The 15,448-nt window shown below is 47.2% G+C and overlaps 1 protein-coding gene across 8 annotated transcripts in view; it reads right to left on the bottom strand.

The window, feature by feature from the left end:
* Positions 1-3,754: 3,754 nt before the first annotated feature.
* Positions 3,755-15,448, bottom strand: part of LOC142564323 (uncharacterized) — a 29,613-nt gene continuing 17,919 nt past the window's right edge. For 5 of the 8 annotated variants that reach the window (XM_075675282.1, XM_075675279.1, XM_075675277.1 and 2 more), the window contains 3 exons: positions 14,688-14,732; positions 10,119-10,775; positions 3,755-8,686 (listed from right to left, as the gene is read on the bottom strand). In XM_075675282.1, the coding sequence (XP_075531397.1) occupies positions 7,640-8,686; positions 10,119-10,775; positions 14,688-14,732 (1,749 nt within the window). In that variant the 3' untranslated portion in view covers positions 3,755-7,639. The remainder of the gene's footprint in view (positions 8,687-10,118; positions 10,776-14,687; positions 14,733-15,448) is intronic. The other 3 variants (XM_075675281.1, XM_075675285.1, XM_075675280.1) reach the window with 3 other exon arrangements.

The following is a 15,448-nucleotide window of genomic DNA, read 5'->3' on the forward strand; positions in this document are numbered from 1 at the left end:
AGTAACCGTTCTTTTGATTTTGAATGTGCAAAGAGAGCCAAACCGCGGGCGCAGCGACTGATCATTCATTATACTGACACGTGTACTTGTTTATATTTATCGGGCGACCACGTTTCATCGCCTTACAAATGTTATCACACAGCGCGGGACGCGCCTACATGTATCGGAACTTTCTGGAGTGTTATCCATGTTTCCTTCCGCTCCCTGTCACCAAAGCTTATGTAATCTGATTGAATGTATGTGCGACGCGAATAGCGTGGAAGTTTGTGTAAGACACGCGGGTCCCAGTGATTACTCTGGAACATTCAACGACTTATTTATAAAAGGCGACACGCTTGACCCGCTGAGCAGATTTCGACGACCGCCGATCGTGTTGGCCGCTACTGCTGTTCTTTGAGTGTAACTTGCTTTTGTGGGCACAAGTTAACCCAATAAAACGCTTCGCCATTCACCGTTTTGCTTTCTTCACCGTCACTACCACGTGACAATATGTTCACTGCAGCTCGAAGGCAGCAGCCTTCGAAAAGATGTGTTGTGCGGGCTGACACCATCTTCAGTCCTCGTAATTGCATCGTAGCACCTAGTTTTGCGCCATCTCCGACTTTGCTTCTCTTCTCCTTGCATAATTTTTTTCATATACTAAATGTGGCAGCGATGTCATAGAGTAGAGATAGAACTCAGTTTCCATCCTTGAGATCTTGAGCAAGTTGCTTCGTCAAGGCTACTACATTATCGGGCTTGAGCTGTCCTCCGAGACTGGCGTAAGGAAACGCTGAGGGCCAGGGATAGCAATGCAGTCCACGTGCAACGAATAAACCTCCACCTACCCTAATAAGGACACTATGGCAGCAACGCGAATTAGCTTACTTGGTGTAAAATTTGGTCGTGATTTGCACCCTGGCTCTTGCATATCGAAGAATATTTATTCTCTTGGGATTTTCATTGAATGAAAATGGAAGTGACCTATGAATGTAAAATAGTTATCGTTCCGCGTAGTAGTGCGGGATTGAGGTCAATGGCGTTTGTGGGATTTCTAATGTAGCAGGTAGCAATGAAGTAAACCAGTGCGAATTCCTCGAAACGAGGCTTCGTCGCCGAGACAGGCATAATTCTTCAGCGACCCCTCTAATCTCATTGAATTGGACAGAAACACGACCTCATAGCGAACACCACCATCGGCTCAAAGACATTTGCACGCCACGTCGTTTCCTATGTACGCAAGTTCGTTTGCGCCCCCTGCGATATCGCCTGTTTAGCCTACAAATTACGCGTAGAAACTACGCCACTCCCAGTGCCTATATGTGCCGCTCAACGCTCCGCCCAAACAATATAAGAGGGTCATGAATTCGTATCCCGGTTATCCAGTGTTCCTAAATTATTCTTACTTACCCTACGGGAGGGGGCCGAGTGGAGCGGACGCGCTTCGCATGGGCAGCTGCTTTTATCGCGAGGTATTGCAGTTAACCTTAACCAAACTTCACGATTTTGTGTCATTGAACTCGACAAGGCAATCGGCATCGAAAGTCGCCAGAATTACCACGGTGAGTGGATTTGTTTACCTTGAGACACTGAGCAACGAGCACCTCGACATATTCGAACACCGTTCTCCGAACGCCGCACGCGCCCCAGGAGCGGGCCCGCGTGGCCTCGCGAGCACCGAGAATGGCAGGGGAAATGAACGGCAGTACTCACGAAATGGACATAGAGAACAACAGCCAAGACTCCACAGCGGCCCAGAGCAACATGGAATTCGATGAGAACAGTGGCAAGACGCTGAGTCAAGCTCGCCCATGGTTCCAAGCAATCAAGGCAAGAAAAAACAAGAAGGCGCCGAACGAGGACCGCATACAAGAGGGAGGAAAGCAAGGAAACCCCCAGAACCAGCAAGGAGGACTTAACGCGAGGAGCAACCCGAGAGTGGAAGCAAGCATGCAAGCCAACAGCAACCACCAACGGCAGCAAGATCAGGGAAGCCGAACCAACGGCAAGCCACCGCCGCGACGCGTGACGCCGCCGCTGCCAGAGAATGATTACAAGGTGGCATACCGACCAAGAACCGGCATGAAACTGTCCAGCTGGCCGGACGAGAAGATCACCGAAGGACTTGCAAGGGCAAGTGGTTCTCCTTTCAAAGAATTTTGCGCGAACGTAACCATCAAAACGCAGTGGAAGCAGAACCTGATAATTGCCAGTACCGCAGACGAGGACTACGCACTGAAGCTCGGTTCCATCAGCTGCATCGAACTTGGGGCGGCCACATACGAGATGACGCCGTACATCTAACCGCTCCCAGGAATAGTACGTGGAGTCGTGCATGGTATCACTGCGTGTACGACGGAGAAACCACTTGCGGAACTACTGGCAGCCAACAACTGTGGCATCCTGCATGCGAGGATGCTCGGCAAATCCACCTCAGCAGTTATCACCTTCGAAGGTCCGCACATCCCTTTCTATGTGAAGGTGGCCGGCTCGTACACACGCTGCCGCCCATACCGCAGATCGGTACAGTATTGCAAGGCCTGCGGAAAAATCGGTCACCGGCAGGACGTATGCCCCAACCCAGACAAACATATCTGCAACCGTTGCGGGGTGCAGAACCCACAAGCACATCATGATTGCCAGTTGCAGTGCAAACAATGTGGACTACCTCCCGAGATGGCAAGCAAGGAGTGCGAGAAAAGGCTCAAGCCAAGACCCCCACCTTTGTACGTGAGGAAGAGAAGTAAATCAAGAGGCCGACAACCACCTATAACAAGGGAGACAAGTTCAAGCTCCTCGCAATATGGAACAAGTAAGCCACAGCAAGAACAGCAGAAGATCAGCTGGGCGGAAGTGATAGCCAGTTCCAAGTCGACTACCGACCCATTTCCCTCACTGCCGACACAAGAGCGAAATTCGAGATACGAGGAAACCATCTCCTCTCTCAGAAGGGAAAACGCCGACCTGATGAAGCGGAATGAAGTGCTCATGAAGCGTCTAGAAGAGCAAGAGGTACGTCAGGAGGAATGGGACAGAAGAGTTCAGGCCAGGTAACAAGCCCTGGAAAGGAAGCTCCAACATCTCATTGACCAATTGCAAAAACAGCAGAAACCGACCACAACACCAACGCCGCCGAGGGAACATACTCCCGCGATAGAGGACCTAGAATCGGGAATAGAGTACAAGATGAACAAGGCCCCAACCGAAGACAAGGCCGAACTCAGAAATGAGTTCCGAGCCAAACTGGCTCAGGCCGTCGACACCATAAGCAAATCTGTGGCAGCCACCGTCCAAGCAGCCGTACAAACGCTCCGTCAGGAGTTCACCCAGATGGGCAACGAGCTCAGCCAACGCATCTCCATCCTAGAAAGGGAAAAAGAGCAGGCAAGGAAAAAGCCAAAATACCCCATCAGAGAAGCCCAGATAAACGAGACTCTTGGAAGCCAAGATGGCGAATAAGATAACAAAGAAGAAAGAAGCGACCGACATCCTCAAAATTTGGCAGTGGAATTGCAGAGGAATAAATCGGAAACGGCAAAATTTACTTCACCTATGCACCCTACACCAACCTGACGTCATCGCGTTACAGGAAACAGAAACATAATATTACGATGCGCGGCTACAAAACGCACATTGCCCAAGGAAGGACCCGGACCGCCGTCCTCATCAAGAAGCACTACACGACGCAGCAGCACCAAATCAACCACAGAATCGAACACACTCTGATTGAGCTGGTTCCTCTTAAGAAAACCCTGCAGAGCCTCTACATCCTGAATGTATACAGTCATCCGCGCGATACACTAAAGGACTTGGACAAGTTCCTGAGAGAAGTGAAGAAAGTCACCAACGGTCAAAAACTTCTCGTGGTGGGTGACTTTAACGCTCCACACGTGGCTTGGGGCTACCGATCAACCAACAAGAAGGGTATGGACGTGCACAACGCGGCACAACACCACCAGCTGACGTTGTGGACCGATCCTCTAATACCAACTAGAATCGGCAACAGTGTCTCCAGAGACGCCACCCCAGACGTGACCTTCTCCACTGGCTTAAGGCAAGTCGAGTAGTCGAGACTGGACGAGACTGGGCAGCGACCATCATATCATCCGGACCGAAATCATGCACCACAAAACTCCCGTGAGATTAGGTCAGGCCAAAATTACGGACTAGCCTGCTTTTCGGAAAGATGAGCACCCCAGAAGCCTAGAGGACATAGAGGAGTGGACCAAGAACGTGATGGACTTGGTTACCAAGTACACAAGAACCATCCAACTCACTGCGGACAATCCCGAAGTCGACCCACACCTACTTCACGTCTGGGAGGCCAGACGAGGACTTTTGAAGAGATGGAAGAAGTAGAAGAGAAACCGCAAACTCAAGATCCGCATTGCCGCAGTTTCGCGGCAGGCGGGGGAGTATGCTGAAAAACTCGGACGTCAGAACTGGAATCAAGTGTGCGACCAGTTACAGGGAACCCTCAGCAACCGAAAGACCTGGGCCATTCTAAAGACCCTTCTGGCGAAGACGGAATCAAAAACTGCCACGGGGCAACACGCACAAAGACTTATACACAACTTCCAGGGAACCGAAGGAGAAGCGCTCGAAGCCATCACCGGGAAATACATCGGAGACGAGCAACAACGGAAGACGCAGCCAGCCATTCACCCGGAGTACGAGGGGGAACCCAATCCGGATTTAGACCAACCTTTCACCAAGTCGGAGATCGTGGCAGCCTTAAGAAATCTCACAAGAAACATGATGCCCGGCAGGGATAAAATTAACAACAAGACCCTCCGTAACCTGGACGACGGGGCGACGGAGAGTTTACTAAAGTATGTCAATGAAAGCTGGGAGACCGGCAGCATACCGGCTTCCTGGAAGCACGCGGACGTAATGATGATCCCGAAACCCGGCAAGCCCATCAATCTACAGAACCTGCGTACGATCTCTCTCACGTCATGCGCAGGAAAACTCTTCGAGCACATGGTCCACAATCGTCTCTCGCCCTACCTGGAAGAAGGTGGGCACCTGCCCAACACTATGTTCGGTTTCCGACCTAACCTCTCCACCCAGGACATTCTACTTCAGCTTAAAGAAGTCATCGACGGCCTCAGTACATTCCACAAGAGTGCCATCCTGGCACTCGACGTGAAGGGGGCCTTCGACAATGTCTCACACGAAGCAGTGCTAAACAGCCTACATCATACCAACTGCGGACGGCGGACATACAACTACGTCCGGGACTTCCTGACAGGTAGAACGGCGACCATAGGCCTGGGGAATCTCAGAACCGAGAAGTTCCAAATACCGCCGAAAGGAACCCCCCAGGGGTCGGTGATCTCCCCGTTGCTGTTCAATATAGCGATGAGGGGATTGTCGAACCTCTTGGAGAACATCAGGGGTATCTATCACGCAATGTATGCAGATGACCTGACCACGTGGACGTGCACGGGATCGGCGGGCGAACAACAAGACGCCCTGCAGGAAGCTATCGACAGGACCGAGCAGTATCTACACCGCTGCGGTCTTTCATGCGCGCCGGAAAAGTCGGAGCTCCTGATCCTCAAAAAGAGGACAAGAGGGCGGCCTCCGCAGGAGACACCTGACCCAACGTTGACACTAAATGGAGTCAACATAGCCAAGGTGGACACACTCCGTATTCTAGGCCTCACTCTCCAGAAGGACGGTGCCGGTCTCGCCGCCATTAAAAACTGCAAGCGACAGTTACCCAAGTCGCGCACTTGGTGCGAAGAGTGACAAACAAAAAGCACGGCCTGAAAGAGCAGGACACAATCAGATTAATACAAGCCCTGATAATCAGCAGAGTCACTTACGGCACCCCGTACCTGGGTCTCAAGAACAGCGAGAGAGACAAATTGAACACCCTAATACGAAAGACCTACAAGCTGGCACTGGGGCTTCTACCGACGACGTCGACGGAGAAGCTACTCAGCCTGGGCATCCACAATGCTTGGGAGGAACTAGTAGAGGCCCACAAGACGAGCCGGATAGAGCGACTCAAGCTCACCAGCCCGGGTAGGGACACGTTAATAAGACTGGGCTACCCAATCGAATACGAGTCCACAAAACAGCGGGTTCCTCTACTCCTGAGGGAGAAGATCACGGTGGCCAACATCCCGAGAAACATGCACCCTGAATACCACAGAGAAAGGAGGCGAGCGAGAGTGAAAGCTCTACGTAAGGCCTACGAAGGACCAAAACAAGGAGAAGTCCGATAGACCGACGCGGCAAAGTACAAGAACAGAGCGGCCCACGCTATCAGCGTGATCAACGGCCAAGGACAAGAGGTAGCGGCGGCCTCGGTAAGCACTCCAGACATCGACTGCGCGGAAGAAACGGCGATAGCCCTGGCGGCCACTACGGGACAACGAGAGGGAGATCTAATCACAATTATCACCGACTCACAAACAGCATGTAGAAATTATCAAAAGGGCCGCATTTCCACACAAGCCCTCAGCATCCTCGAAAAACGAGACAATTTTCCAGAAGTGTACATTGTCTGGGCCCCGGGACACGAGTCCCTGGCGGGTAATGTAGCGGCTAATGCCGCTGCCCGAGATCACATCCTCCGGGCTATCCCACCAGGTTCACGAGCACCGGTAGACCAACAAGATAGCGTCCCGAAAAGATATGCCGATATCCTGAGCCACTAAAGACTGGGTAGAAGGATCTATCCACCCCCGCATCCCCAGCTGACAAGAGAAGAGGCGGTCATCTTCCGAAGACTACAGACCGGCACATTCCCGCACGGCACCCTGCTACACGCCATGTATCCTACGAACTATACTCACAAATGCGCCTTCTGCTCCACGCCCAATACCCTCTACCACATGGTATGGGAATGTCAAAAAAAAACCATCGACACCGCCCATCACCGGATCAACCGTCGAGCAGTGGGAGGCGCAGCTGACAAGCTCGACCCCTGAAGACCAGCATCACCTGGTGAGCAGGGCCAAGCTATCAGCTCAGCCCACGGCATCCTGGACTAGGGACGCCGCCCACCTCGGACGATTTTACCGTCGTCTCATTTCAACTAATAAAGTTTATTCCTCCTCCTCCTTACCCTACGGCGTGAACGAAGACACGCACGAACATGTAAACGAGGACTTGACGAGAAACGATGAGAGCCGTCGGCCTAACAAAATGAACAGACGGAAGCAGCACAATTAGTGTAGACGTCTTCAATGTCAAAGAAAATCATATTGGTCCATGAGTCGAACGCAACACCAGCAAGCTTCCAAAGCATTTTCTCTGCCGGGAGGCCGGCTGACGGAACTAAACCTTAAAGATCTGGAAGGCACTCATTTACTCATTTACTGTTTTCGAGACTTCCACTTGAAGATTACATTGATGTCGCACTGCTAGAGATAGGCTCCAGTAAGCTAAGTATCGATGAATAGACTGCTCCGAAAACACGCTGCTCGCATGTTCGATACTCGCCCTAGGGCAAAATTATTTCCGAAGCTTCCTTAGAAATCCTTGCGGTTTTGTTTGTTGCTTCAGTATTGTTGAAAGCGAATGAACATTTACGTTCTATGAAACCTATTTGCCCATACATAGGAGTTTTAGGGGCAATGTTAAGTGTTTCCGGACTTCTGCAAAGTGTATTCACAATGAGGCTTTTTGTTAGAATGAATGTTTACTCGTCTACATTTGCAACATCCTCAAAGTTCTGTTTGCTGACTCCATCTACGTTCAATGCATATTCATCGGCCTCATAAGCAGCAGTAAAGTGCCTCCCTGTTCCATTTCTCGATGTCTGTATGCCCCAACGAAAGCTGTGTGTGGAAGGTAACGGAGGGTTTCCATTCAATCCAGGTGACTGCTCTTGAGCTGAGACACGCATTGGTCTACCCGGATATTGTTTCAAATGCTCCACATGACGGCCAGTGCCCGATTTGGTGTCGCGATATTGTTTCGATACAGGTGCAGTTGACCTGCATTCGCAGTAAGGACCACGTGTACACAGCTGATGAAGACTTCTGTCAGCAGAATGTTCAACCTCCATGTAAGTGGCGTACTCACTGCTGGTCCCTTCTTGCAGCTTAGCCGCTAATTCTCTACATGTTACGGCACGTTCTGTTCTTTCCCTTGAGTAGATCTCCCTGCTGTCATTCCTCATGAGTGACAGCTCCGTGCTTGGATATTCACTGGTTCCTGCGGATGCAGTTGAATTAGCCGACGAGGTCACAATTATCGTTGTGCTATTGACGCCATGTAATGCAGGTGTACCCTCGGTGCGTTCTCTGACAGTGCTGACAGGCCTGGGATTTTCGCAGGCTAAGTGTTGTTGTAGGGGGCTGGATTGCGCTGCACTGAACAGCAGGCCACGTAGCTGTCTAGGGGATCGTTCTAAGGCCGCATACAACAATTCATTTGTGCTCAATGCAGACGCGTAGGGCGTGTGATGCAAATGGCTTCGTGCTTGCTGTGAGGTCTCTCTGTTCAATGGCGGGGGATCATTCAAATATACAGTGCAGTCAGCGTCTTCTCCTTTTGCACTGTCGTCGCTTCTTGACTCGACGCTTAGTTGCTTCATGTCTTTCTGAAATGGGGCACCTACATGTAGAGCAGTCATATCAAAAGCAACGAAATCCGAAGAGAAATGAGATGGCTTCGAGCTTGATTCATCCTTGAAAAGAGCAGAATGACTCTTACCTAATAAAGCCAGTGCAGCCGCTTGTTCCTGCAAAATAAGAGGAATTTATTGAGCATTCGAACTTGTGCCCAATATTTTGGTCAGTGACAAGTAGAAATTACAATAATCTTTATAAGCTCAGAGCATCTACTCGACTCCACTCTCATCTGCAATGCTCATAGGCTGTGTATAACATGATGAATACCTCTTTTCTCTCTTCCTTTTCCTACATTCCACTTTTCTTTCTCTTCTTTTTTGATTGCCCTATTTAGGCCGGTGCGCGTGGTATGGCTTTCAGGGGTTGATCGTTAGGCCTCTACTCTCATTGTTTGTGTGGTGTATTCATATGTTTAATAATAGTAATTATTCTTCTTATTTCTGGGTATTTACGTGCCAAAACCACAATAAGATTCCAAGGCACGCCGTAGTGGGGGACTTCGGTTTAATATTGACCAGTTGGGTTGGTTCAACGTGCAGCCAATGCGCGGCAGTCAGAAGTTATTGCATTTCGGCCCCATCGAAGTGCGGTCGCCGCAGCCGAGATTCGATCCCGGGATCACGTACATAGCAGCGTAAATCCAAAGCCGCTAAGCAACCACGGCGTGTAATAATATTAACGATACGAATAACTATAATAATAATAATAATAATAATAATAATAATAATAATAATAATAATAATAATAATAACAATAGCCTGGTGACTATTTTCATTGCACCACAGTCCCCATCCATACCAGTGAAAATATTTACGAAAATTTCAACTGAGCAAGACCTGTAGCGAAGTGACAGGGAAGAAAAGCACGGATATTAGGCTGTGAGTAAACAGACCTCTTCGAGCACCGAATATGGCTACTTATTACTGAATAATACTAGAACGCACGGCAATATTTTGGCCACACTGTTATTCATATTTCCTTTTTATTCGTTTTTCTTGAGTGGATCTCTACCACTAATTTTAGGTGTGGCCCGTAGGAATGAACTGGTGCTCCTTTTTGAGCGTTATCCATCTACACAGTCCTCTTATGGCAGCCCTTGAAACTGGTGTCTCAAATGGGTGCTTGAGAGCCAGGAAAGTACGGTGGCGAGACATTAACAGCTGCCGCTTCGTTCCTTCATTTGCTCGCGAATTATCCGTGGACGAGAATTATTGCCATATGGCTGGCGCCTATTGGCCGTCGCTCCGGTTTAACGCCGTCGATCGGAAAAAGTGCGTTGGGCCTCGATATCCACGAGAGTGGGCGAGTACTCTATAACACGAGAATTTTGCTTCGATGCTGCACGCATCGGAATTACATCTGGCACTCGGTTTTAGCATTGACTATGTACAGGCAATGTTTGCTTATGCAATATTCACAATGTGTTTCATTGCCAACTTAGCTTGATGTAACTAGCTGGGCAAGAGGCACTCTCAGATCTAGAAAGTCGTACCATACGTTTTCACACTACGTGGATCGCGTGCGAAAATTAATGCAACTTACCCGTAAAACACACTCCGACGTCCCCGTTTCATCTTTCTTCTCTCCTTGAAGAGTGTTAACAGTGGTTCTCGACGCTCTTTCTTCCGTAATGGTGAGTGGCTCTGGATTAGGGCGCGGCTGACGTTCCGTAGTACACTTCCGGTTTACATCAACCGGTAGCGAGCCAATTTCTTCCAGAAAAACAGGGTACGCACAGAGGTAAGCCACCGCCTCTTCACTCAGCCTAGATGCCAGGAAATGAGGAAGGTATTGCAGAGCTTGCGTCCACGACACTTCTTGCGTCCTTGAGAACACGCTTCGGGGCAGGAACGCCCTGACAAACAGTGCTGCTAGCAGACAGTCGAACTGCTGCACTGGAGAGGGCTGTGCCAGGAAATCTTCCACGCAGCTGTACCGACCCAAAAAAACGAGTGCGGGAGCCAAAAGAGCATATCTGCTTTCCTCTTCCATTCTTTGGAACGTGAGTGATTCTTCCATAGCCACGAATGCGCTCAGCCAGTCTCCTGAGGCCAAGTACTGGAACCAGGCAGGTGTACCGCCGACATGGGTGTTGTGTTCGAAGTAGAAAGCAGAATTGTCTGAGGACTGGTCAACGGGGTCGGGGTCGGCTGCTGCAGTTGCTGCAGCTGCTTCTGCGTTGCACTGGGAAGAGAAACCCTGTCAGTGCGAATCGCGGTTAGATTCCCGCAAAAGGAGGCAGTAACGCTTATTTTTTTTTCCTAAATACTGCTAAATATTTGGGTAATACTGTGGTGTTGCACTTTAGCCTTTGAAATCTCAAGTGCCACGACAACGCGAACCAGATGAAATACGAACTGGCTTGACCAGGGCTACATGCCAACGCAACACATTCTGAAAGGTGTTGATTGGAGATCAATATGGAGAGATAATGAAAGAAAGTGTCAGACCTGGACTAGTGTACGACCTCATCATTTTGACGAGATACGATGAGGACGCTGCAGATTAGGCAATAATAGGCTGAACAGTTCTACCTCAAGAAACTTTCTCAATTGTTTGGCAGAAAGACCGTAGATTTATTGTTGAAAAATGTTATAGAGTGGGCAGCACTGGACGGGCTCATTAAAACCAACGATGCATCAGTACTTTGTTGAAATTGTTATTCTCAACGTGAATAACAACTTCAAATAGCACATCAAGGGCATACATTTTTAAGAGGGTACAGAGTATGATGAGCACAGCTTTCACATAGCACCTTCCACGTCGTCCAACACTCCATTTACTTAGAAGTAGTGAGAACGCGAAAGTTCAAAAGTCATGTTTGCGTTTCACCATCAGGGTGTACAAACCGAAATAGAATGAAATGTCATCTTTAAGCTATACGGACGTGTCGTAATGACACTGATTTTTTCATTTAACAGCAACTGCAGTGCATCATACACGAGACCATTGCATGCCACCAGGAAGTATGCCTGCTATTGGGCATTTCAAGTCGGTTGCGTGAAGGTGGTTCACTTGATTCGCGTACTTTTCCTGCAACACCCCCGTGTGATCTTGGCTGGCTTGTCACAGTTTCTAAGGGTTGTCTTGTTTCGCGTTCCTGAAAGTTAAGAGTACTGATGTCCAAACAATCTAGCAAAGCTGTGCGTGGCAATGCAGAGTGAAAGTTACGCTTGCAAGCCGAAAGTTGCGCGTAGCAGGAGGGCATGAGCAGGGCTAAGCTTAATGAAGCATGGAGATCACGGATGTACAGGAACTCGTTACCATGAGCAGTTATTCCGCACACCAGGTTTTGATGAAATATACAAACGCAAGAACCAAAGTGCACTTCAAGAAACGTCGTAATGTGATTCCCTCTATCTTTTCATTTCGCCACGTGACGTTCACGCGGCGTGAGGTTCTCACCGCGTGCGATGACTTGATGTACTTTGAACCACGTGCCGGCAAGTCCCCGTGAGATATTGTTCTGGTGTTTTTACCCCCGCTTTAATTCCATCTTTGTTGTCTCAATGTTACCCTCTAAATATGAACTGAACACAGACAGAATGAGATAGAACTGTAAGGCAAATAAACCGGCCCGAGCTACAGCTGGATCTGGCCTGCACCTTCTGAATTTGAGAAGTAGAACGAGGGAAAAAAATGATTATCATGACAATCACATTGTGTAACCTCAAAAGTCGCATGTCTACTTCAGTGGCCTCTAAAAGGTCAGATCTCGACTTGAAATGAATGTTGTATTTGCGAGAGTCAGAAGAGTAGGTTAAAAGCATAGTCACTTAATCATCGTGGCACGTATTCCCGAGAAGCGTAGATGTCAATTATTCTAAAAGAACGCTATCGGGTTCCTTGATGACAATTTTTATTTATTCTCAGGCACGACTCATGTGGTGGCTCGGCAAGCAAGTTTGAACTGATAGTTCGTAACATTGCGACCGTCGGCTCTCGTAGATATTTGTCGATAGTGAATTTGTCGAGCAAATTAGCCGCGAAGAAAGACAACCAGTGTTAAACGAAGTCATTTACTTTTGAGAGTAAACTGAACAATAGTTTTATTTTGAACGAGTTTCGTGTTGACGCGATCACGGGTAAAAAGCGGTACAGCCTATTTCCCACAGCCCCTCAATCGAAGACATCATTTGCTAATGAATCGGCCCTGGCTTCACTATGGACTCCTTGCTTTCACACAACATCGTGATGTAATAAACGAAACTTTCTGTGTAGAGGAAGTGGAGGGACCTAACCTATGTGGTTTTTCTGAACTAGGTCGTCGGGAAATTTTATCATTCTTTAGGTGACATTGGTCAGAAGAATGACTTGTGACGTACAATGATTTTTTGTCGCACGATGGCGTATGGCGTATTTACAGACAATAATTTAACATCTTTATTTGCTACAGCTGAGATAATTAAATCCATTAGGTAAAGGATCAACTGTGAATACCGTGACAAACCTACAAAGCACTCACATACGACCTAATGTTGTTTCTATTTCACAAGAAACTTGGAGACGTACCCTTACCAACAGAGCTGAGAAGGTATTAATGGTGTTTGTAATAGTGAAGCTTGACAAGAAGAAGGTGCTGCCTTACGGAACACACAAATAATTCGTTCAGCGCGACTCAAAGGCATTTCCTGTTCAGAGAACAGCCATAATGTTTGCCTAACAGAAGATGCCACCGGGGTAAGAACATGGAGTTACTTATTTGCGAATAGCTAATAGGCGCTCATAAAAATGGCCGCTTTTGTTGAGTTTGGCAAAATAAGGGCATTGGTCACGAGCTATGGGACGTGGCTTATTAAATTTTCAGGTTTCATGTGCATGTGACAGACAATATTGAGTGCAGTCGCAAGAAAATCAGTTCCTTTGGTTGTCTATTGGTGAGTACATCGTTTCTTGCGAAAGTGCGGTTGCTGTGGACGGAACATGAGCCAAAGTTAGCAACTTATAATCCTTGACAAGAAACATCGCATATTTAAGGAAGTAGCTTGAAAAGTTCTTTTTGTTATTGACAGAAACGGGAAAACGCGCTACCTTTTTGCCAGAAAACGGGGAAATGTCGTTTTCAATGCACTATAATTTGCGCAAACATCAAATAGAGCGAAGTCAGATTGCTTATCGACCTTCTGAAACGAGTAGTGAACATCAATAAAATGCGATTATACGATGAATGACCTTAAGGGTTCCATTAAAGACATGCTACAGACATAAATTATCCTTAATTTTTAAGTAAATAGCAAGTTGTTGAAATTGTACTGATTGTGCTGATAGTTAAAGACGCTTAGTTGCTTATTCAGCAGTTTTGTGCTCAGGATACGACTCATAATACTGGTGTCGTAGTTGAAATATTATAGGTGTGTTTCACGACGTTCCGCATTGGTATGGTTTTATGGCTAAAAAGAAGTTTTTTCTGCATGTAATTTTCGTTTGAATGCCGCTATGCATTCCATTAACTGACCCACTGAACGAAAGCTTAGCATGCACGCAGTGTTATTTGAGGTAATAGTAAAAAAAGAACACTATGTTGGAAAGGAATGCAGAAAAGTAGCACAGTCACACAAATAGCGTAAACCTGGATGCCAGCTAAGCATGCAAGGAATATATAAATGGAACAATTAAGCATCTCACAGGAAATAAGAAGCGAATAAATATAGTGCAGAAAAATGTCCATCACGACAACCGCTGAGGTAACCAAAGCAACTATTGAAGTCGTACTCAAGTTTACATAGTATTTAAGGAAACAGTAAGCCAAAATATATGTGTAAATTGCAAAAGAAGAATGGCAGCCCATTGAAGCTATCGTATTATAGAAGCGCACTCTTTTCGGCTGCACTGTTAAAATACTTTAGAGCAAGACCATTAACAATAATTGTTGCGAGACAAAATAGGCCAGATGGGCATAATTAAACTGTTCGGCCGGAAAAGCATACGTGAACTGTTTAAGAGAGTAATTGGTTTGATGCTGATACATGGGCAGCGCCCTTAAGCTACGCGCTCAATAATGCAGCTCACCAGATTTGCCTAAATACGCATCGCTTTAGTTGTATGGTTCCATTATGTCATCTGCCTTTGTTGTAAAAGTCTTACGGATGAGCAAAAAACATCGATTCTTACCGTGTGTACGTTGTCTGGGTTCGAAGTACAATGTTCCATATGCGACTGCAAATTAAATGTGAGAGGAAGATGTGATCAGTCTTGAGCCAAGCATTTATTGGGGCATAAGTTCATAATAAAGCTCCTTGTTATGCGACTTACGCAGAAACCTTATTTTGAAATAAATATTAGGCATCTGCATTATTATGGTGGCAAGTGTGTCTCGTGCAAGACTTCAAGAACTGCGGTAAAAGTGGTGCAAGAATTGAAATTACATATGAGATTTTATGTGTTAAAAAAGGGCCTCATCAGAACGCAAGCTTGGTTATATTTAGTCCCTGAGGTTCTTTAAGACGTTAAGGCACTGTTATTGATCATTCTTGCTGAAATTTGTAGTGGCTGGATGCAAGCGTACTAAGTGCTTTAATTTTCTCGTGTAAACTGTATGGTAAAGAAATGACCACTCCTTGCCGTTTCAAGTGTAGAGTATTACAGTTTTTGTCAAAAATATAAAAGTGTTATAGAAATCCCCAAAAAAATACCGCGACCGGTGCATAAAGCATAGGTAAAGAGCAATGACTAACATAGGTTATTAAACTACCCAAACGAACTTTGTTGACAGGGGAAATGTTCCTTCGCTGATCCTTCACCTGCACTTTTGCTAAATGAGCAAAGAATACTTCAGTGAATAAAGAAAGGCACGTGTTACTAAAATTTCTGAAGAGAAGGAATAACCTACCAACTACAATCGATATCGCCAAGCTGAATTCATCTGAGAACAA

The sequence above is a fragment of the Dermacentor variabilis genome, chromosome 11, assembly GCF_050947875.1.
Source record: "Dermacentor variabilis isolate Ectoservices chromosome 11, ASM5094787v1, whole genome shotgun sequence".
Classification (NCBI taxonomy): domain Eukaryota; kingdom Metazoa; phylum Arthropoda; class Arachnida; order Ixodida; family Ixodidae; genus Dermacentor; species Dermacentor variabilis.